The sequence below is a fragment of the Panthera onca genome, chromosome A2 (assembly GCF_046562875.1).
Source record: "Panthera onca isolate mPanOnc1 chromosome A2, mPanOnc1 haplotype 2, whole genome shotgun sequence".
In the NCBI taxonomy this organism is placed as follows: domain Eukaryota; kingdom Metazoa; phylum Chordata; class Mammalia; order Carnivora; family Felidae; genus Panthera; species Panthera onca.
In genome coordinates this window covers 104,492,552-104,516,247 of record NC_138340.1, presented here as the reverse complement: position 1 = coordinate 104,516,247, position 23,696 = coordinate 104,492,552, and the positions used below count along the sequence as shown (strand labels likewise).

At 36.5% G+C, this 23,696-nt stretch overlaps 1 protein-coding gene across 3 annotated transcripts in view; it reads left to right on the top strand.

Annotated features, from left to right (window-relative positions):
* The window catches only part of THSD7A (thrombospondin type 1 domain containing 7A), a 439,582-nt gene that overhangs the window by 391,245 nt on the left and 24,641 nt on the right, over nucleotides 1-23,696 (top strand). For all 3 annotated transcript variants that reach the window (XM_060632565.3, XM_060632563.3, XM_060632564.3), the window contains 6 exons: nucleotides 6,780-6,958; nucleotides 11,068-11,201; nucleotides 16,156-16,309; nucleotides 17,963-18,107; nucleotides 19,419-19,534; nucleotides 23,556-23,673. In XM_060632565.3, coding sequence (XP_060488548.3) covers nucleotides 6,780-6,958; nucleotides 11,068-11,201; nucleotides 16,156-16,309; nucleotides 17,963-18,107; nucleotides 19,419-19,534; nucleotides 23,556-23,673 — 846 coding nt within the window. The remainder of the gene's footprint in view (nucleotides 1-6,779; nucleotides 6,959-11,067; nucleotides 11,202-16,155; nucleotides 16,310-17,962; nucleotides 18,108-19,418; nucleotides 19,535-23,555; nucleotides 23,674-23,696) is intronic.

Below are 23,696 nucleotides of genomic sequence, written 5' to 3'. Positions count from 1 at the left end.
TCATGAGGACACAAAGCAGTGAAAAAACAGTCCATGCTTATGGATTGGAGGAACAAATATTATTAAAATGTCTATACTACCCAAAGCAATCTACTCATTCAATGAAATCCCTATCAAAATAGCATCAACATTTTTCACAGAGCTAGAACAAACAATCCTAAAACTTGTATGGAACCACAATAGACCCTGAATAGCCAAAGCAATCTTGAAAATCAAATCTGGAGGCATCACAAAACCAGATTTCAAGTTATATTACACAGCTTTAATGATCAAAGCAGTATGGTACTGGTACAAAAACAGACACATAAATCAATGGAACAGAAAAGAAAACCCAGAAATGAACCTACAACTATATGGTCAATTAATCTTCAACAAAGCAGGAAAGAATATCCAATGGGAAAAAGTCTTTTCTTTTTTATTTTTTTTATTATTTTTTTTAATGTTTATTTTTGAGACAGAGACAGAGCATGAACAGGGGAGGGGCAGAGAGAAAGGGAGACACAGAATCTGAAACGGGCTCCAAGCTCTGAGCTGTCAGCACAGAGCCCGATGCGGGGCTTGAACTCAGGGACCGTGAGATCATGACCTGAGCCAAAGTCGGACGCTTAACCGACTGAGCCACCCAGGTGCCCCAAGACAGTCTTTTCAACAAATGGCATTGGGAAAACTGGACCATTTTCTTATACCATACACAAAAATAAATTCAAAGTGGATTAAAAACATAAATGTGAGACATACAACCATAAAAATCTTCAAGGAAAACATAGGCAGCTATTTCTTTGATATCAGCCATAGCAACTTTATGGATATGTCTCCTGAGACAAGGGAAACAAAAGCAAAAATAAACTATTGGAACTACACCAAAATAAAAAGCTTCTGTACAGTGAAGGAGACAATCAACAATTCTAAAAGGCAACCTGTGGAATGAGAGAAGATATTTGCAAATAGCATATCTGATAAAGGGTTAGTATCCAAAATCTATAAAAACTTATCAAACTCAACACCTAAAAAATGAATAATCCAGTTAAAAATGGACGGGAGATGTGAATAGACATTTTTCCAAAGAAGACATACAGATGACCAACAGACACATGAGAAGATGCTCAACATCACTGATCATCAGGGAAATACAGATCAAAACAATAATAAGATATTACCTCACACCTGTCAGAATGGCTAAAATCAACAACACAACAAACCAACAAGTATTGGTGAGGATATGGAGAAAAAAAGGAATCCTCCCGCCTTGTTGGTGGGAATGCAAACTGGTGCAGCCACTCTGGAAAACAGTATGGAGGTTCCTCAAAAAAGTGAAAAATAGAACTGTAAAACCCAGCAGTTGCATTACTATGTGTTTACACAAGGAATACAAAAATACAAATTCACAGGGATACATGCACCCCAATGTTTATAGCAACATTATTTACAATAGCCAAATTATGAATGAGTATAGGGGGAAAAAAGAGAGGCAAACCAAGAAGCAGACCCTTACCTATAGAGAACAAAATGATGGTTACCAGTAGGGAGATAGGTTAAATTGCTGGTGGGGATTAAGGAGGGCACTTGTTGTGTTGAGCACTGGGTATTGTATGGAAGTGTTGAATCACTGTATTTTATACCTGAATCAATATTAGATTGTATGTTAATTAACTGAAACTTAAATAAAAACTTTAAAAAGTATAAAATAATTTATTACCTTTGAAATACTAGCATGCTTTGCCAAAGCTATTGATAACATTTGGAAATATTTGGTATTTTAAAAAATTGTGCTTTTACAAGTATTAAACAATTTGGTCACAGAATACCATTGATATGGAAATGACTTTAGGCATTTCTACAGTTTGATTTTATTTCATAAACTATTACTTTGAAATATAAAATGAATTATTACTGGCCCTTTTGAGAGTTCCATTTTTAAGCATCTCCTACTGGTTTAGATAAATTTAATTTCTAAGCTATGCTATATGAAAGGCAGAATGAGATTTAAAATTTGTTTCAGTTCAAAATAGTGAGATGGGCTTGTTTCCCTACCTCAAACCATAATCAAAGTCAAAGATTTAAGTAGACACTGCAATCTATTTGAAGAATAGTTACACTTTTCAAAATTTTGGTAAACACTGTCATAAGGTACTTTCATTTTTTATTAAACTTTCCTCTATATCATTATCAATAGTCCAGATGCCTTTTTCAGTATCAGAAGTACATTCAAAACTTAACATTGGTGTCTTTTTTCTGTCTTTAGTGTTTCACAGCTGACAAAGCCCCAGCTGCCTCATCTGCCCTCTTGAAGGCTAGCTGAGACTAATTCCTACACTTTTGAAAATTCTTTCATTGCACCCTGCTCTTCATGCCAAATTTGTGATCCTATCTTTAAAAAGATTTTTTTTATACTTTACTTACAATTAGGTGGTACCTTCTGATGCATCAAATTCTCTCCTAGGAATAGTTCCCCCAAAAATACATATGTTCACCAAAAGACATATTCTAGAAGGCTCATAGCAATATTGTTAACAATAGCTTCACATTGAAAAATATCCATTCATGTCTTCTGCCTCAAAAAATTAAAGATACAACTACCCTATGACCCAGCAATAGCCCTGCTAGGAATTTACCCAAGGGATACAGGAGTGCTGATGCACAGGGGCACATATATGCCAATGTTTATAGCAGCACTTTCAACAGTAGCCAAATTATGGAAAGAGCCTAAATGTCCATCAACTGACGAATAGATAAATAAGATGTAGTTTATATATACAATGGAATACTACTTGGCAATGAGAAAGAGTGAAATCTGGCCATTTGCAGCAATGTGGATGGAACAGGAGGGTATTATGCTAAGTGAAATAAGTCAGGTAGAGAAAGATACCATATGTTTTCATTCATATGTGGATCTTGAGAAACTTAACAGAAGACCATGGGGGAGGGGAAGGGGGGGAAAAAAGTTAGAAGGAGAGAGGCAAACCATAAGAGACTCTTAAGGACTGAGAACAAATTGAGGGTTGTTGGGGGTGGGGAAGAAGGGAAAGTGGGTGATGGGCATGGAGGAGGGCACTTGTTGGGATGAGCACTGGGTGTTGTATGGAAACCAATTTGATAATAAATTATATTTTAAAAAATATCCACTCACCATCATTAGAATGTACAAATAAGCCATAATATTATAAACACAATAGAATATTATATATCAATTAAAATGAATAGCCTTATGGGGCGCCTGGATGGCTCAGTCGGTTGAGCTTCCGACTTTGGCTCAGGTCATGATCTCAGTCTGTGAGTTCAAGCCCTGCATCAGGCTCTGTGCTGACAGCTCAGAGCCTGGAGACTGCTTCAGATTCTGTGTCTCCCTCTCTCTCTGCCCCTCCCCCATTCATGCTCTGTCTCTCTCTGTCTCAAAAATAAATAAACATTAAAAAATAAATAGCCTTCAACAACATGCAAAAATATGGATGAATCTCATGCCACATTATAGAATGAAAGAAAGCTTGCACAAATGGTTATTCACTGTATGACTCCATTTACGTAACATTTTTAGAAGTACAATTCTGCATTGTGAGAAATTACGGCAGCTGCCATGTGAGAAGGGATAGTGATTGGAAGGGAGCACCAAAGAGGTTTCTGGATTCATGTGTGTGTTCAATGAGCTTCGTACTTATGAAATTGTACAAAGATGCACATTTGTGTATGGAGACTAAGTTTAAAACAGCTAATGTGTAACTTTGGCAAAAATACAGGGACTGTATGTAGAAAGATATGTACAAATCATCTGCCTGTCCTCCAGATTCAACTGGTTCTGACTTGTCTTACAACAGCATTCCCTAATTTCAGTCCCACACACTCACACATTTATAAATGAGTACAAGGATGACTAGTGAAACTTAGATAAGCTTAATGGATTGTATCAATCTCAGTATCTTGGTTGAAATTATACTATAGGTACTGTTGTAAGTAACTAGGAAAGGTAGAGAAGGGACCTCTTGATATTATTTCTCATATTTCTTGCAATTGTATGTGAATCCACAATTACCTTGATAAAAGGATTTCAATAAAAAAAGAATGGTGAGTAAACGCAAGAAAATACATTAAATTTCTAAAAGTGAGACCCTATCCCAACTGAACTGTATCATAATGTTGGGGATTCCTGGAAACCTGCAATTTTAGCATGTGTTCCACATAATTTGTGATAAAGCTAGGAAATACTGTGTAGTAACTGGCTAGCTTTTTAACACTGTCTCAATCCGGGACACTTTGGTTACAAGCTTCTAGATGAAATTTATCATACTGGTTTTTAGGTGGTCTTGTTTCGCTATAATGAAAGGTTCTCTTTTAAATCTACCTACAATAAAAAGAATGAAATACTTAGGAATAAATTTAAGAAATGAAGTGTTAAGATGTGTACACTAAAAATTAGAAAACATCAGTGAAAGAAATGAAAGACCTAAATAAATGGAAAGAAATTCCATGTATCTGGATTATTAAGATGGCAATACTCCCAAATTGATCAAGCTATTCAGCATAATTCCCATCAAAAACTTAGCTGCCATTTTGGGTAAGACTTGACAAGCTGATTCTAAGATGCATATGGAAATACAAAGCACCCAAAAGCTGAAACTATCTTAAAAAATAAGAGCAAAGTAGGAGGACTCACGCATTCTGACTTCAAAACTTCAAAACAAAGTTACAGTAATCAAGACAGTGTGGTATTGGCATAGAGATCAATAGAATGGCATTTAGAATTGAGATATAAACCCTTATATTGATGGTCAATTGATTTTCAACAAGGGTACCAAAATAATTCAATGTAGAAAAATAGCCTTTTCAACAAATGGGCCTGGAATAACATGATAACCACATATAAAAGAATGAAGTTGGACCCCCCCACACACAGCTTTTCATAACATATACAAAAATTAAGTGAACCATATTCCTAAATATGAGAGCTAAAACTATAAAACTCTTAGAAGAAAACCTAGGTGTAAATCTTTATTACCTCAGATTAGGTAATAGTTTTCTAGATGTGACCTCAGAGCCCAACAACCAAAGAAAAAAATAGGTAAATTAGACTCATTGACATTTAAAATTTCGTTCTTCAAAGGACCCTAAAATTAAAAAGACAAGTTTTGACATTATAAAATGGTACACTTTTGGAAAACAGTTTGACAATTGCCTCAAAAAGTTAAATATAGAGTTACCATATGAGCCAGCATTCCACTTGTAGACATACACCCATGAGAATTAAAAACATGTTTAAACAGAAATTTATACACAAATGTTCATAGCATTATCCATAATATACAAAATAGGAAAATAACTAAAATATCAATTAACTGATGAATGGATAAGCAAAATATATCTATACAGTGGATAATTATTCAGTCACAAAAAGGAATGACGTACTAACATATGCTATAACCTAGAGGAACCCTGAAAACACTATACTAAGTGAAATAAGCCAATCAGAAAGACCACATAATGTTTGATTTCATTTTATGAGATGTCCAGAATTGGTGCATTCTTAGGGATAGAAAATAGATGAGTGGTAGCCGGGGTGTCGAGGGAAAGGAAAATAGGAGATGGCTGCTAACGGGTATAGGGTTTCTCTTCGTGGTGATGAAAATGTTCTAAAATTAGATAATCGTGACAGTTGTATGACCCACTGAATATATTAAAATCCAAAATGTGAGCTGACTTTCATGGTATGTGAATTTTCTCCATAAAAAATTTATAAACCTACCTAGAGTTCCCTTGTACAAGTTGTTTATAGTATTATCATTTTCAAAATCAAATCCTTGAAGTTGATGTAAAATGTTACAAGAACAATCCCTCTGCACATCAGAGTATTACACAGAACAGCCATGCATTTGACTCTCGACCAAGGGAAATTTTGCTTTTTCCACATTTTGGCCTGGAGAATACTAGTGATAAATTGATACTGTGAAATGCCAAGTTGGTAATAAGGGACTGTTCCAGGAAAATGCACCCATTTCTCAAATCACATCTGTAGATGATTAAGTTAATTGGCTGTGTGATTTGATGGAGCGAGTAATGGACTAGACCCCATCTCTTACTGTGGGCCCCCACACTTGTCAATTACCTTTCTGCATTTGTTAGAATATCTATCCAGTAGAAAAGCAATACCTACCTGCCCGATACATTTATAAGATTTTTGAGACAATCAAATGAAAACAAGATGTAAAGTTGTTTTGAAATTGACAGCACTATAAAAATATGAGACATTATTTATTTAACATTCTTCACTCTCCTTCTCCAGATTTGATTTTCAAAGAAGGGAAAGCATAAGGTGCTAAGTTAAACACTCCCTTTCAGATATTGATTGAGAGGCTCTGGCTTTATTCTTGAGGAAGAACATCGCATGGACTCAAAAACTTGAACTTGCATGACATTAACAGAGAGCATTTTATAGAAAACTGTTATAATTTTTTTAATGTATCATTCTGACAGCATGAGAATGATATAGCAGCAGACAGGTTATTGTCAATTAAACACGAGCTGTCAGAAAGTCAGAAATGTTGAGGTATGGTGAGCATGAATCCTAAGCAGATCATATGGCAGCTGCTCAGCTGTTATTTTAACAGAGTCTCTGTACGTGTGTGTCATTTTCCTGCAGAATTTAATTTGAGTCCCTAACGACGGAGACATCTTTGCATTTGCATGTTGCTGTCAAGTCGAACTTGGACCTTCTAAGTGAGCTAGCATGGTGGGTGGTAGTGTGCAAGTGACATGTGGAGGAGATGGCTCTCATCTCATTTTCTTCCATTTAGGTTACATCGAAGAGGCTTGCATCATCCCTTGTCCCTCTGACTGCAAGCTTAGTGAGTGGTCCAACTGGTCACGGTGCAGCAAGTCCTGTGGGAGCGGTGTGAAGGTTCGGTCTAAATGGTTGCGTGAAAAACCATATAATGGAGGGAGGCCTTGCCCTAAATTGGACCATGTCAACCAGGTATTTTCTCCCATTGATTCTTATATTGAGAATACTGCATATTGTTTACAGTCACTATGATCTATTTTTTTCTTCAAATGGAGAAGAGTAAATAATAGCCCCTTTCAAGTAAGAAATTTGACCCATTTTACCTTTAGAATGCCTGAGTTAATGTATGTATGCTATTAAAATACCAAATCAGATATATCATCCTTGCATCACATTTAGTACCCAGCATGTATATGCATATGAATATAATTAAATGGAAATTAAAGCGACACCTACCTTTAAGATAATACCATAAAATTGTATCTAGCTGTGTGCTGAGAGCAAGATTGTCTCATTATTATACTTCCCTAGAATGTCAGAAAAGATATCTCAATTACCAACTACTTAAAATGAAAGCAAGTATATGGGTTGGGTCTAAAACTAGGAAATAGGTTTTGGACGTTCATTTAAATTTTTTTGATATAAAGTATGTTAAGAAAAAAAGAAATATAAAGATGACCTCAAAGTCAGTGTTACTATGTTATCTACCAATTTAGTCATTGACCTGTTCAATTTTATCTGGAACTTTATTTGATTTCGTATGCTCACTTCATTATCTGCTGTTCATAGTTGTTACTTGTGTTCTACTGGAGATATGAAGTAAAAAGGCTAATAGAGGGAATGGTGACAAATTCAAATGTAATATAAGATGTAGGCAGTTATTATCTTGTTTGACCTACATGTGAGTTAAAAAAGAATAAATTTAATATAGTATATGTAGATATTAAGGTATGAATTTATATTGTCAGAGTCAAATGAACCAAGTCATATATATGAACCAATGTTAAATATGTAGATAGGTTTCACACATACACAGACCATCTAATTTTAATCTCCAAACACACTGCTTTCCAGTACACGTACTTTACTTCCTAAATTAACTTAAATTATTAATGATAATAAAGGTATACTATAGGGTGCTCCCTTCAACTTGCTAAATGGAATGCCGCCCAATTCATGAATCAGATAATAAAGCCAATTAGATCTTCAAAAATAATAATGATGATGTAAAAATAAATGTACACCCTAGAGAAAATAAATTTTGAATAAAGAAATTAAAGATGAACAAAATGGAGAATTACATGCTACAGGAAGTACTACTCTGAAAAAAATCTTGGTTTTTCCCTTGAGTGAATTTGCTGCATGTTCCCTTAAAGGCAACCAAAGGCAAATAATACACTGCACTGCTGCCATCTACTGGTAATTGAGTTTCCCTGCCAGAGTGAATATTTGCAAAGAAAATTCAGTTACCTGACCCTAATGAAACAGAATAACTGAAATGTAAGGTTCATAATGCAAAAGAATATTTTTTACAAGTTTTTAAATCTTAAATTTTCAATGGTAAATTTAAATTGTAATAACTTTTGATCCATGATTCTAATAAAGAGAAATTTGACATATGCACACAGGTTCAGAGTGTGTGTGTGTGTGTGTGTGTGTGTGTGTGTGTGTACAGCCAGTCAGCCCTTCAATTAAATAAACCATGCTTGCCTCAGTATTTTTTCACTAGTAAATTTTTAAAGGTTCAAGACCTTCTGCCAAGTTGTCTTTGCTATGAAAATTCTTTTACCTAAATCATTTCTCTGTCACTCTCCAACTCTGATAAAATTTAATTTTGATAGTGACATTTGCGTACTTGTTAATCAGCTTACTGGTGTAAATTACAACATTAACAACTGAAAAATTCCAGCTAAAACGAGAAATACTAAATTGCTGACCATTTGAATATAAATGTCCTACATTTAAAAAAATAGAATTTTCTAGGATTTATCAGTAACATGTTAGTAAAGAATATGCCAAGGTTTGTGTTAATTTTGAAAATTATAAGTCACATGGATTTTTTTGCTATAATTCTACATTCCTCAATAAAATAATCAGTGGTCCATTGACTTGAAAATGGTCTTTGATTTTCCACTTTCTAATTAAGGAAGCAAATTCTCATTTCCTTAAATGTGGATGGAAATTAAATGTAGATTAAATGTAGATGGATTGATTAAAATCAATAGATTAATCAATCTATGGATAGATTTCATTCCTAATTTGGATTACAAAATATTTGCAGTCATTTATCAATCCCACATGATATGTATTTTTAGGTCTAGTCAGTTTCTTAAGATTTCTTCATCCTGTTCATCTAATCTTTACCTTGACTGTGCTGTTTGCAATACTCATTTGTGTATCTTCACTTTCAACAATAATTAGGAGTTGCTTTTTCTCTTTTAGGGCTTAATAAAAATATTCTAATCATTTACCAAAAAAGAAAAGTAGACTTTTATGTGTGGATAACATAATATTTAAAACTTAGAACATGAATTTTTTTGTTCAATATACTGACATTTTTTCCTTATTTTTTTTCTTTTCCTCATTCCTGTTGAACACTACTCCAGGCACAGGTAAGAATTTTTAAACCTCCTGATTCGTGGTAGAGTGCTGCTTGTTTTCTTTTTCACTCCCGACTTCAGAGAATGGATTTCTTTTTCTGCTGTTGTCTTTTATCTTTTACAGGGAGAAAATAGCACATTTTCCATACAATTTTTGTTTTGCATCTGTTTCTCTCTCTCTCTCTCTCTCTCTCTCTCTCTCTCTGTCCTTCTAGCTTGCTACCTGTGTTTTCTCATTTTAATATCAGGGCCTGACATACAGGAGTGGGGGGAACAAGTTTCACTTCACCAGCCTTGAAAAGGCAATGACACCTCTTGTTAACTATGTCATGCTTCTTGGAGGGAGGGGTAAAGGTGCAGGTAGGCTGAGGATGGGTGACAGGAAGTTGCTCTGAACTGATTTGTATTCAGTCCAGTGTAGGAGATTAAAATGAAAACCATTGAAACATTAGGAAAAATGGCATTTCTCTTTCAATGTTTTCCTTCCCCACAAGTTGTAGGGTAATGTTTTACCTGGTAGTATTTAGTCCCATTTAAATACAGTACCCAATGTGAAGGTGATCATTTATAAGAGTAATTGTGGATTCTTATGCCAACAGCGCATATGATTTATTTTCACTTGGAATGGGTCTCCTTTACTCACTGAAATTTGCACAAAAGAATAGCTCCAAGGGGCTATTTATATCTATATTTTCTGGATTTTTCTGGAATTAAGTAGTTACAAAAAACAAACATATACTTGTGTGTGTGTGTGTGTGTGTGTGTGTGTGTGTGTGTGTTGTGAAATAGGAAATAGAGTTGAATGACCATAGATTTTGAAATCATTTTAAAAGACATTTTTCTTTAACGGTTGAGTCAGCTGTGTTGCAGTAGATTATGGTTTATTTATTTCCTTGATTTAGTCATTGTTCTCCTTGAGAAAAGAGCAAAATTGGTTCATTGTTCTAAAATCCTGAGACCAACACCCCACCCTAAATGTGGGGCTTTCAGCCTTCATGGACACCGGAGGACAGACAAGTTTGCTTTGTGTTATGTGGCTCTCCCTGCTTTGGGCTGTAGCTGTATAATACGAGACCAATTTCAGACCTTGCTTCCAAGCCCTGAATGATTGAGGGTTAGTTTTAAAGAGGCTTATTCCCTTATTTTTTACCGTTTGACTCAGTTTCACATATGGAATGCAAAAAAAAGAGTATAAATTCTTATTATTACATACATTTATTTGAAAAACAGGCCAAGTCATATTTTTTTAAAAAAACAACTAGTTTTATCTGCTTATTTACTTTATTAATTCATCTATTCATTCATTCATCTATTCAACAAACCTCTGTGGAATGCCTAACATCTGAGCACTCTGGCCTAAGCATTGGAGACACACAGGCCTGTGAACAAGACAGATGGCCCATGAAATCACAGTGCTGTGTGGTGTGGGTCAGTATGGGACAGTGTGTAATGGGTCTCATGTGCTCCACCTGATCAGATCTGCACCTGTGATGTCAAACAGGATCAAGAGAACACAGCACCGCTAGCCCTGCCCATCACTACTCTAACTCTCGGATTTCCTCTATTCCTAGTTTAGAATAATGAACAAGAAAGGAGAGGAGTGAAAAGAATGTAATGATTGTTGTGATGTGAAGTGTCCCCACATATCCTCATCAGGTTCCCTGAGGAGAAATCCCTGAGAATTCATTGTGTGTGTTTCAGGTGTATGAGGTCGTTCCTTGCCACAGTCAGTGCAACCAGTACGTATGGGTCACAGAGCCATGGAGCATCTGCAAAGTGACCTTTGTCAACATGCGAGATAACTGTGGAGAGGGTGTGCAAACCCGAAAAGTGAGGTAAGGCCAAGCCTGGTTACGTGGACAAGGAACGCGCAATCTCCTCCTGATCTCACGTGTGCCACTCTCACTCCTCCCCAGTCTCCTGAATAAAACTGTCTTTAGTTTTATTTCTAGGGAGTCTGAGTGCATGGAAAACTCTAAGGGGATCTGCTTCAAGCAACAGTTTGTCACACTGGGTCTTCTGACATCAGGAGCCTCACTTCAAGGTGCTCCTGTGAAAAGAAAGATTCACATATTGAATACAAGCTGAACTCATGCAGATTTTCTCAACCCCAATACCTTTTTTCTTGAAGGCCAAAAATATTTCTTACTGCTTTTTAATGATAATCTATTATAAATCCTTGCTCCTTTACATCAAACTAGCTAAGTTTTGAATATTCTCTTCTCCTCCAGGAAGCCTTCTCTGGCCGCACTGCCCAATAGGGTAGCCACTAGCCATATGTGGCTATTTAACTTTAAATTTTTTTAATGTTTATTTATTTTTGGGAGACAGACAGAGTAGGGGAAGGACAGAGAGAGAGGGAGACACAGAATCTGAAGCAGGTTCCAGGCTCTGAGCCATCGGCACAGAGCCCCACACAGGGCTTGAGATCATGACCTGGGCTGAAGTCAGACACTCAACTGACTGAACCACCCAGGTACCCCTATTTCACTTTAAATTTAAACTGATTAAGGGGAACCTGGGTGGATCAGTCGATTAAGTGACAGACTCTTGGTTTCACCTCAGGTCATGATCTCACAGTTTGCGAGTTTGAGCCCCACATTGAGCTCTGCACTGACAGTACAGAGCCTGCTTGGGATTCCTCTCTCTCTCTATCCTTCCCGTTCCCTCTCTCCCTCTCTCTCTCTCTCAAAATAAATAAATAAATAAATAAACTTTAAAAAATACATTTAAACTAGTTACAATTAAATTAAGAATGCATTTCCTCAGCCACACTAGACACATTTCAAGTGCTCAATAGCCAGAGGTGGCTAACAGCTGTTCTGTCAGACTGCAGAGATATAGAGTATTTCCATCATCACAGAAAGTTCTATTGAGCAGTGTTGCCCTATAGTACCCCATATACCCCTCTTTGTTTTGAAAGGATCCATTTACTGAGCTGTCATTTTTATTAAACTCTATCATTTTCTCCAAACTGAGATCCTGTCATATTCATACAAATTCCCTAATGCTTAATACAAGTTTTATACTCATTAAGTTGCCCCTACAGTATCTGCATATGCCTCTTAGGGGTTCTAGAACCCTACCAAACAAGTGTATTTGGTTTTATTATCTCCACTTTGTAGAGTAGACTCAGAATTACTAAGTAATTTACCAAAAACACACATCTAGAAAAGTGACAGAATTGGCATTCAATCCACAGTCTCTTGTCACTCTTTTTTTCTATACTGAATTTTTTTAATGTTCATTTTTGAGAGAGAGAGAGAGAGAGTGAGTGAGTGGCGGAAGGGCAGGGAGAGAGGGAGACAGGGAATCTGAAATAAGCTCCAGGCTCTGAGCTGTCAGCACAGATCCCGATGCGGGCCTCGAACCCACGAACCGTGAGATGATGCCCCGAGTTGAAGTTGGACGCTCAACCAACTGAGCCACCTAGGTGCCCTGTTTTATCACTTTTTATACCAGTTTCTTCCAACCCTTCTGAGTTACACACAGTAAAGACAAATGTAAAAACATCCAGAACTTGACTACTTATGTTATGAGGAAGCCCACTGTCACCCATGATCTAACTTTTCAGGAATAAGATTTATATTTCTCAACAGAAAAGTAGAGCAAATTAGCATTCGTATCATAAAACTTTGGCACACTATGTGTAACTTTGCTTCCAGGAATAATAATTTCCTATCTGTTTTTTCCCAAGCCCTCTGAACTCTCAAGGTATTTTTCTGAGGAACTTAATAAAGGTGGAAGAGGGCCTGTGAGGTAATATGATAGGGAAATGTAAGGAAAAGACAGAGATTCCATTTTCCACCATTCCCTTCCAAATTTAAAATTTCTCCTTCAAATTTAAAAATACTTTCCTTGTAAAAATTTTTTTGATCAAGTTGGGCTTTTAGTTAGTATGAAAAAGTGTAATAAAGAACAAGTGGCACACCTGAGTGACTCAGTCGGTTGAGCCTCCGACTCTTGCTTTCAGCTCAGGTCGTGAACTCAGGGTCATGGGATGGAGCCCTGTGTTGGACTCCACACTGAGCATGGAGCCTGCTTAAGATTCTCCCTCTCCCTCTGCCCCTCTCCTGACTTATGCTCTCTTTCTCTCTCTCTAAAAACAAATAGTTTTAATTTAAAAAAAGAAACTATTCTTTCAGCTTTCCCTTCAACTATCTGTGTACATGTTGCTTTTTCTTGGTTAATAAATAGATACTCTCACCATTTCCAAGTACCTCTTAATCAAAGTAACTTTTGAGATCAATTTATGTTTTTAGTAAACATCTTTAATGTAAATAGAGAAAACACAAGGTCAGTATTGATTATGATCTCTGATCACATAATAATGTTCCTTTTTGTTACTGACTGAGTAGTAAACCTCTCTAACCTTATCCTCTGCTAATAATTAAGGCCAAAATGTACTGCTTATATGCAAGCATTGGGCAACATTTCAGGATAGATGAGTCTGCGAGACAGCATATTTCAATTTATCCAATCCCATTCTTTCTCTTTTAGGATGGTATGGCATAGCATACACTAAGTGGCCGAAGTGATTTTCCATGGTCAGAAGGGATATTTGCTCACGGACATTATTTTTAGAATTGCCAGCACATGGTGACAATTAAAATTAATAATAATAATAAAAAGCAACAGATTTGGTTACTTTCATGGTTGCTTTTGAATTCTCTGCAGTGTAGCCCCTTATTGTCACAGCCGTGGTGGGCCTCTGGCTCCACCCTTTGCCTTCAGCTTGGTTCTGCATGACGTTATTTCTAATACAGTTCAGTTTTCTCACATCATAATTCCGTCTCCTGTGGAAAGGAGAAAGGCCAAGAATGTGAAGAAAGCAAATGCACTCAAAGTGCCTTCCTTTGTGCTTAAAACTTGATCCAAATATTTAGTCTGTACTCTAGAGTGATTTTAAAAGCTGGTTAATACCAAATGAAGTAAATAAAACATAAAGAATCTGAAGGTCAACAATAAGGGTCTTTTTAGCAATTGTGGCACCTTGAAATGAGGCTATTTGAATATAGTCACTAAAAGTTACATCCATAATGTATTTTTAATTTTTTCCTTAAAAGGCACAAAATAGTAAAGTTTGTTCCTATTTTGTGAGTCTGTTAAGAATGCTTTTCTCTGAGTGATAGAATCATGTGATTTTTTTTTCTTCTGACTTTCCTAAACTGAATAAATTACCTATATAATAAAAAATTAAAGAAGAAAAGCCTGTGAAAATGTAGTTTTATGTATATAAGTACTTAATCGAGTATTGAACATCTGTCCTTAACTCTGGATCAATAGGTAATTTTGCAAGTTAATCCTTGTTCGCTGTGTCAGTGCCTACCATGAATTCAATCTTTTCTTAGCAGCAAATCCAACTTTTAAGCATTAAACTCTGCTTCATGTCCTCTCAAAGCTCCTGTCAACAGAACATTTTTCAGTGCCATTGAAGATAGAACTTTTTCCTCGGAAACTAAAATTCTCCCAAAGAAATGTATAATTTTTTCTTCAGTGATGAAATCAAATATCTACCTTTGCACGTTTTTGTGGTGGTTTTCTATTTTTATCTAATATACCAAAAAAAAAAAGATGCGTAGGTGGTATTGTATGGGTATATTTTCAGACTAAAAATCCAACTAAGACATGACGAATAGCAGTTTTCCAGCCATTAAATGCATCCCACAGGAAAATGACGTTTCTCTTAAACTGGGCAGTACTGGATAGAAACGCGTTTCTGCAGAGTAGGTTTGTGAAAATGCAATGTCCCCACTGATTGTAAATCCCTAGGAAAGGTGAAATTCCAGGTATAATTGATAATGTAATTTCACCAACAGTGTAAAACACTGCAATGGGTTTGAGAGGCTTAAGAACTCAAGCCTGCCTTTTTAGTTCCAGCAATGCATTCTCTTCCCCAACCCATTAAGCTGACTGACCCTCTCTGAGTTATAGATGAGGGATAAAGTTTTTCTCGTCTACTAGAACAGTGCTTGGGGAGATTATTAACGTCTTAGTCAAGTCTGATACTAGCCACGTTAATTAGCTCCTCAAGAGATGAGTAAACAAGACTACCAGGACTGCTTGCAAAACAGTGAAACATAATAAAATGTTTGAATTGGTTCTGTTAAAAAGAAAACTAACACTAAAAAAGGTGAAGATACAGGATGATTGAAACAACCACATTTAGAGAATGTGTGCTATTATTATTACTACTATAATTGCTTTCACTTCTGGGTTTCTTTTAAAGTTATCAGCATATAGGAGGCTAAAATTACAAAACAACCTGATAAGTGCCATCAGTTATTTTTGAAAATACCTAATGAAACCTCTCACTAGGAAAGTTCAGGATGCCTCATCTTTCATCATATAAAAGTCTACCTTCTCTATGGACTATACCATTTTCTTCTGAAGAAAAAAGTGCATTATATTCCAAAATTACAACCCCTCTATGAATCTCTGTGGACCATTCCCCATTAGGTGCTACATCATATATGAGTGTAAAAGGCCCTCTCCTCTCAGAGGAAGACTGTATACCGAGTTTATAATACACACAGTGGCTATAATTATAAAAGATTATGATGACAGAATCAAGTGTGGATTTTATATCATACTGAAGCTCTGCAAATATTTATGGGAGGCAGAGATCCTTTCGTGTCTTCATGTTTGGAGAATTCAATTTATAAAATGCAAACTTTCCCACCTTCCAACACCTAAATGATGTCTTAGGAAGAACCATCCATCCTATGGGTTGGACATTGTTCTAATTGTCTTGGTTCTTTCACTGAATAGGTATATGTTTTCTTGTAGATGCATGCAGAACACAGCGGATGGCCCTTCTGACCATGTAGAAGATTACCTCTGTGACCCAGAAGAGATGCCCCTGGGCTCCAGAGAGTGCAAATTACCGTGTCCTGAGGATTGTGTGATATCTGAATGGGGTCCCTGGACCCGATGCACTTTGGTAAGATGATGAACCATTTATCAATATAGAGTTTACCCAGTTTTTTACCATGAAAGCTTCAGAGCTATTACTAAGAAAATAATAATTACTAAACCAAATTGCTTATGAAAGCGAGGGTGTTTTCTTGGCTACTTCATTCTATGATTATGCCATTTAAAGTCAGCAGTGTTTTGTCTCACACTAGAACAGCTCAATTTCTTGCAACCTTTATGCCTTCCGCCATCCTCCTAGACCCGCACAAAATACCTTCGGATTAGTTTATAACTACACAGCATGTTAAAAACTGCCATGGTGATAATGATTCCTTCCAGGTAAAGGGAAAAAGAATGAAGCTCTAGTAAAGGTACTTTAATGGTGTCAGGTTATTGTCATCCCTTGCTTTTTGCCCAATCCATTTTATTTAAATTGTTGGAATAATCTTTCACACAGTGGGGATACTGCAGCAGGGGTATTGACACTGAAACGCAGAAGATCCTGGCAAGAAAGGGAATCGAAAGAAGGAAGCTGTGTGTCAGTGAATCTCTTTCCACACACTGACTGCGTGTCTCTGTGGGCCTGGAAAGCCAGCTGAGACTTTCAAATCACACAAAGCTTCTAGATTTCAACAGCCCGTAGGGGCTCTTCCACAGGACCCTGGGCAGAGTCATTTGAAACAGAACTGGCTGAGCATGTAGGAGGAAATGTGGCTTAGCGCAGGCACCTCTGCAAAGCTGTACATTTCAAAATGGCATCAAAGACACGGGAAGAATACATCTAATGTGGAATTAATTTGCTGAAATACAATATAAGACAGTTTCAAAGAATTTATGATGCGTGTTTTCAAAGTGAGATTAATTTTCTATCTCAGGGTTAACATTATTAAAGGTGCTGATTAACAGCCAACTGATAGAGCAGGGGCAAAACAGGGCTGCCGGTGGACTTGGATACAGGTTAAATAACGACAAAGAATCAGCTCTTTAATAAGGGTATGCAAATGATTTTCTGTTCTAATTCCATAGCATCATATCTGAAGTTCCTGTTCTTAGAAACCAGATGTTTTCAGAACAAGACTGTGCCAGTAACAGAATGGCAAGCTAGTCTTTTTTAACTGCTGAATTGTGTTTGTGGGCATGTATATGTGCCCATTAGGAAAAGAAAGGTCACTAAAACTAGTTATTTAAAGCCACCCTTAAAATGGTCTTTCAGGTCTAAGAAACTTGGATGGATGGATGGATGGATGGATGGACGGATAGATAGATAGATAGATAGATAGATAGATAGATAGATGACAGATAGATTTCTGTATTCATGATCTATAATAACTAATATGTTAAAATCACCCTTAAAATGGTTTTTCAGGTCCAAGAAACTATATTAGATAGATAGATTGTTTACAAATTCTGTATTAGTGATCTACAATAATTAATATGATCACATGTGTGTGTTTACATATGTGTGATGGGATGTATTCATTGGTATTTGACACACAGACTCTTAAGCATCTTATAGCTAGATGGGACATCGGAAACTCATCTGACACTTGATTTTATAGATGGCGACACTGAGGTGTTCTGCCCAAAAATTCTAACTCCTGCTCCAGTGCTCTCCCTCATATATTAGCTCTTGTGTGCCTGGGGATTCACCATTCTGAGGAGTTGTATTATTCTTTGTCAGCCTTGCAATCAAAGCAGTTTCCGGCAAAGGTCAGCTGATCCCATCAGACAACCTGCTGATGAAGGAAGAGCCTGCCCTAATGCTGTTGAGAAGGAACCTTGTAACCTAAACAAAAACTGCTTCCACTATGATTATAATGTAACAGGTATGTGCATAGTCATCTCATCACAGAGTTAAAGGCCAAATCCTGTGCCTTTCAGCTCAGCAGTATTCCCATAAGTATTGTTCCCCTCCATCTGGGTCCCTTTTGGACATGCTTCTTACCTTCCCAGAGATAATTCTTTATTTAATGACAGAAATATTTATCTATTTCTCAGTAAACATCAGGATAGAGAATGAAAATATCACACGGACATTGAGCCCTTAAGGTAGATTGTGAATAGCCTAAATGATCCTATTGAAGACATCCTCCCACTTTGGGAAGGTGCAAATAAAAGATACATATCTTTCCCATAAGTATCAGGTTTATTGAAAGATGTCTTTCTTCTTCAGAAGATGTTTAATACCTATAACATACTAGGACAAAGTTCTTGGTGTGGGGGAAGTTTATAAGCATGATTAGTCTGAGGTAAAAATGTCAGCAATCTTAAGCTACCAAAAAACCGTATGAAGAAGATACAAACATTTCAGCATTATCAAAGGTACAGATGAAAAAGGATGAATGTTTTTTTCAGAAGAAAAGACTTATTATGACTTCATTTTTTCCCATAACCCTCATCTCATACCATATCAGCGCAAATTCTAAGAAAGAAGAGAATGCGTTGGTTTATATGATGTAAGGCAACACTGAAGCTTATTTTGGAATTTTTCCCAAGTAATTTTCCCACTGAAACAAACTCTAAACATTGTGCACTAACACACAGCAGTCAGATTGGCTTTTTGTCTCCTTAGGTTTTTCTCTTCCATTTCCTTTGACGATACAAAGAAGTCACAGTTCTCTGGGCCATGCTATGCTACCCTGGAAAGAAAGATTGAAAGAATTACTTTGCAAAAGACATGAAATAAAAGAATTAAATAGATATGGCCAAAGTGATTTTGAAATAAATAAGTGTATATTTTTAAACATTCTAAGTATGGACAGTAAGTGAAATAGTGTTTTGTTTGAAATAATGTTAAAATTTAAATTTCTACTTTTATTAGGAAAAAAACGTTTTTAAGTGACATTCGATCTGCAGGCCAAAGCCAGTTTCACACTGTCACCAAAAGGCTAGCTGTCAAGATTGTCAGGTAGACATCTGCCTTCAAGAATAATCCCCATAGCTATGTGCAACCCCAGCAATTCCATTTGACTCTTGATATGTTCAAAGCCGGGACCCATATGCTCTGCATGTGGGATGATTGATTGTGGGGCTTAGGAAGCAGTTGTGAATTAAATATGGGATTCAGGTCATCAGAGTTTCATTTGAAATCTGTTTCATACATAGCCTTCTGTTCTGATGGGCTCCCTTCCTTTCAGACTGGAGCACGTGTCAGCTCAGTGAGAAGGCAGTTTGTGGAAATGGCATTAAAACAAGGATGTTGGATTGTGTTCGAAGTGATGGCAAGTCGGTTGACCTGAAATATTGTGAAGAGGTGAGGGGATACTGTGTTATATCTTTGTGAGTAAATTCTTCCCTAATAATTTCAATTCATGCTGAGCCAAGTGACCTGTGCTCACTGCAGCTCATTGCCAGCAGATGGTTTTCTATACTACTCAGAGGCTGTTAAGCACCCTCTTGAAAAGAAACACTGTCCAACTACTGATTTCTACACATAATTTCCTGTATTTTGTTCTGCTTGGAGCCCAAAGGTATGCTAATTAGCCTATTTGGAAAGAAATGCTTGGGGAACAATAAGTAATCAAGGTGAATAAAGGCAATAAATCTTAATCAGACTACTCATCATCTTTTGTAATTTCATGTGAATTTTGTGTTGCCTGGGACACCTGCCAAGAGCCATCATTTATTCTCTCTGTTGCTAAACATTGATCGCATGTGGTTTGGTAGCAGATTTTGATATTAGGATCTAATATCCAGCTGTGAGAGTCTAAGTACTCAGGTCTGGGTAAGAGAGAGCTTGAAATTCAAACAAAGGAATGAAGTCTGCCATTATATCTTTGAGGTGCAGAGACTTGTAACTGTTAATTTTCCAATTTATAAAAGTAATGTCATCATTTCTAGGTACGACCTTATGAAATGTGAGGAAACATAGTTGTTGGCCTTTCTCTTCCTGAAGCTACACTTGATGTTGTAATTATTTTGTCCGACTTCCATACCAAAAGGGTCCCCACATTCCTGACAGGTTTTAACTCCTCCTGCATCTAAACCCCACTGGGTTAAACATGAACCAAGATAAACAGGAGCCTCAATAGATCTTGAACACATAGAGAGGAGCTTATGACCTCATTAGGGTTCAGCAGACATGGTGACCATGACTTCTACCTACACATCTTGGGGGCTGTATAATCCCATGGTAAATTATTCCAGCTACTAAGAGAAAACTCCAGATGGAGATGATATCAATCCATTTGATATCTTTATCATGTAGACCTAACAACTTCCTTATATCTGTCCATGGGAATGGAGCTGCTGAGTGTTCTGAAAACAAGTTGTTTAGTTAGTAAATTCCTCCCATTACCATCTTATTACATAATTAGTGTATTCATACTTTAGTTATAAATTTTATACCTGAATTAATTTGGTTTTGAAACTAGTAACATCAAAGTAATGTAACCATTATAAAAAATAACATTAGTATTAATGAACATTACTATAGTCATATGCTGGCTGGAGAGCTTTGATCTACTTCCAGTTGATTAATATCTCCTTTTTTGCAAACCTGCATGTAAATGTCCTCCTGGATCAGAATGAAATATACATTAAATAGCTGAGAGCTTTGTGAAAGCTAACCCCAAATCATACAAAACCAATTAAAAAATAAGTGACTACAGGACAGAGGTATAGAGTCCTTTATTTCTTAAATGAAATGTGAGTAAAACCTTGAGAAATAACTGTTATTTTAATTATCCAGGAGCCTAGATAAATTTACTTTTATGCATTAATGTTACATTGTTTGAATACTGTGGTAACAATTAGGGATTCAAATCATAACATTGTAGTAATCACTGTCTTTAGGAAGTACAGTGCTACTCTCTACAGGAATTGGAATAAACAACTCCTATCCTGTTTATGCATCCCCATGGATGCAGTAGTATTAACTAATATCCCTGAGAAAAGCTGGCTATCTTTTTAAATAATGGATTGATTGCCTACCTACTAATACATGTGCAAACCCTGCATTCAGAACAACAGCAGTCGCTAACTCTTGCTATTTCCCTAAGAACCAGAAAGAAATAATGCCATTCCTACACAGCAAAGGGGACAATTAGGGTTAAACCTATCTAGGATTTATATAGCATTTTTTTCTTTGATGTTTTTCAGACATTTATTCATCCAATCCTAGTAATTGGTTTCTCCTTTCCTCTTCTTTGATCCCTGAACAGGTTTCTTTTCATTTAGTTAGACACATGTTTAGATAGATGAGACAGTAAGAGAAGAAGAAAAAAAGAGGAACAATAAATGTAAGAAAAAACCATAGTAGACTGTTAAAATGTCTTACCACTGGATACCACAAAGGTCTATAAACAGACATCCTTTTCAACTCTGCAGCGAAATAAGTCATAGTAGCTGAATTCTGTGATTCAAACCCTCTCTCCATGAAACTATTATCTGCCTTAAATGTTACACATCCTTATTAGCATATAATTGCCTTAAGTCTCCTTTCTCCAACCTCCCATGATTTAAGTGACTTTTTGAGACCTGAATTAAGTGATACGGTAAAAATGTTCATACCAAATCCTCAGCTTTGTCAAGTATTACTGGTGAAGAATATAATAGGAATGCCTGGAGAGATGTGTAGCATACAGTCACTGATCTGATCCTCTTTCAGTGGACAACTTAGAGCTGAGAGCTATACTTGAACCACAATATAACATTTCTTTGGCCATCTTTTACTATATACCATAGACACTATAAAATTCTCTTTCATGCAAAAATTTTAAAACCCATTTTAAAAATCCCAAGGATTAAAAACAAAACAAAACCTGTAGTCTCCTCACAAGCTCTTAAGCACTTCTATTTTCGTGCTACTTTGTACCTTGGACTTTTTAACTGTTTGCATATAAAAGTAGATGAGTTGGAAATCTCATATTTTAAAAGTAGAATGCTTAAACAAGGAAGGAACTCAATGCTAATAAAATGTCACAGTGTCAGAATCTAATGAGAGGCTAACCAAAATAAGTGAATTATACCTCAGTTAGCTGCTGAGATCAGTTTTAGAAAAGAAAATCTTTGTAAAAAATAAATGTGTATAAAATATTCGTAATCAAAAAATTCTGGCAACCCGTATTTCCTTTTGAGAGAGATAACATACTTAACTATTATCGAATATTATTTCAATGTTATATTATTAGTTTTTGAGTGATAATTTGTCTTTTAAACCTTTTGTTTTTCAGTTTTAACATGATACATAAAAAGAAATAATATCCCAAAGATACAATTATAAATCTACATATTGGTGATATTCTTGGTTTTTAACTAATGGGAAGTAATCATGCTTACACCTATCTCGTTACTCCTTTAGGGAAAGTAAACCAATTTAGAGACTAAATCTACTTTTTTTTCATTCCTTATTTAAAAAGTTCAACAACGGGAATGCCTGAGTGGCTCAAGATCAAGCCCTGCACTGGGCTTTGTGCTGGGCATGGTGGCTGCTTAAGATTCTCTCTCTCCTTCTACCTCAGCCCCGCCTCAACTAGCTGCCTGTCTCAAAAAAAAAAATTATTTTTTAAATTTAGGAGGTCAAGCGTAGCTCAGTCAGTTAACAGTCTGACTTGGTTTCAACTCAGGTTATGATCTCACGGTCTGTGAGCTCGAGCCCCACCGAGGGCTCCACACTGACAGCATGGAGCCTGCTTGGGATTCTCTCTCTCTCTCTCTCTCTCTCTCTCTGCCTCTCCCCCAATCATATATGCTCTCTCTCTCTCAAAATAAGTAAACTTATGGGGTGCCTGGGTGGCTCAGTCAGTTAAGCCTCTGACTTCGGCTCAGGTTATGATCTCATGATCCATGAGGTCTAGCCCCACATCAGGCTCTGTGCTGACAGCTCAGAGCCTGGAGTCTGCTTTGGACTCTGTGTCTCCCTCTCTCTCTGCCACTCCCCCTCTTGCCCTCTCTCTCTCTCTCTCAAAATATAAATAAACATTTAAAAAAATAAAAAAATAACTAACTTAAAAAAATGATGATAGCATTAGCTAAAATTTAAAAACTTTTTTTTTTTAATTTGAAAAGTTCAACAATGTATATGGAGTAAATGGACTCCTCCGTTCATCCTGTGCCCTTTGTTCCCACTCTCGTGGGTTGAACAACTTTATAGTTTTAAGTTTGCGTGTTTGTCCTCCAGATACCATTTTATTTTATTATGCATCTTGCTTATTCTTCCTCTCCTCTCCTCCCCACTACTATTTTTTTTTCTTCCTCCCATCCTCCCTCTAATAATAAGACACATCATGGCATCCTTCCAGGTCAGTAAAACAGATCTGCCTCTTTCCTTTCAGCTTGGCCTGGAGAAGAACTGGCAGATGAACACATCCTGCATGGTGGAATGTCCTATAAACTGTCAGCTTTCTGACTGGTCTCCTTGGTCAGAATGCTCTCAAACATGTGGCCTCACAGGTTTGTTTGTACCTTCATTAGCA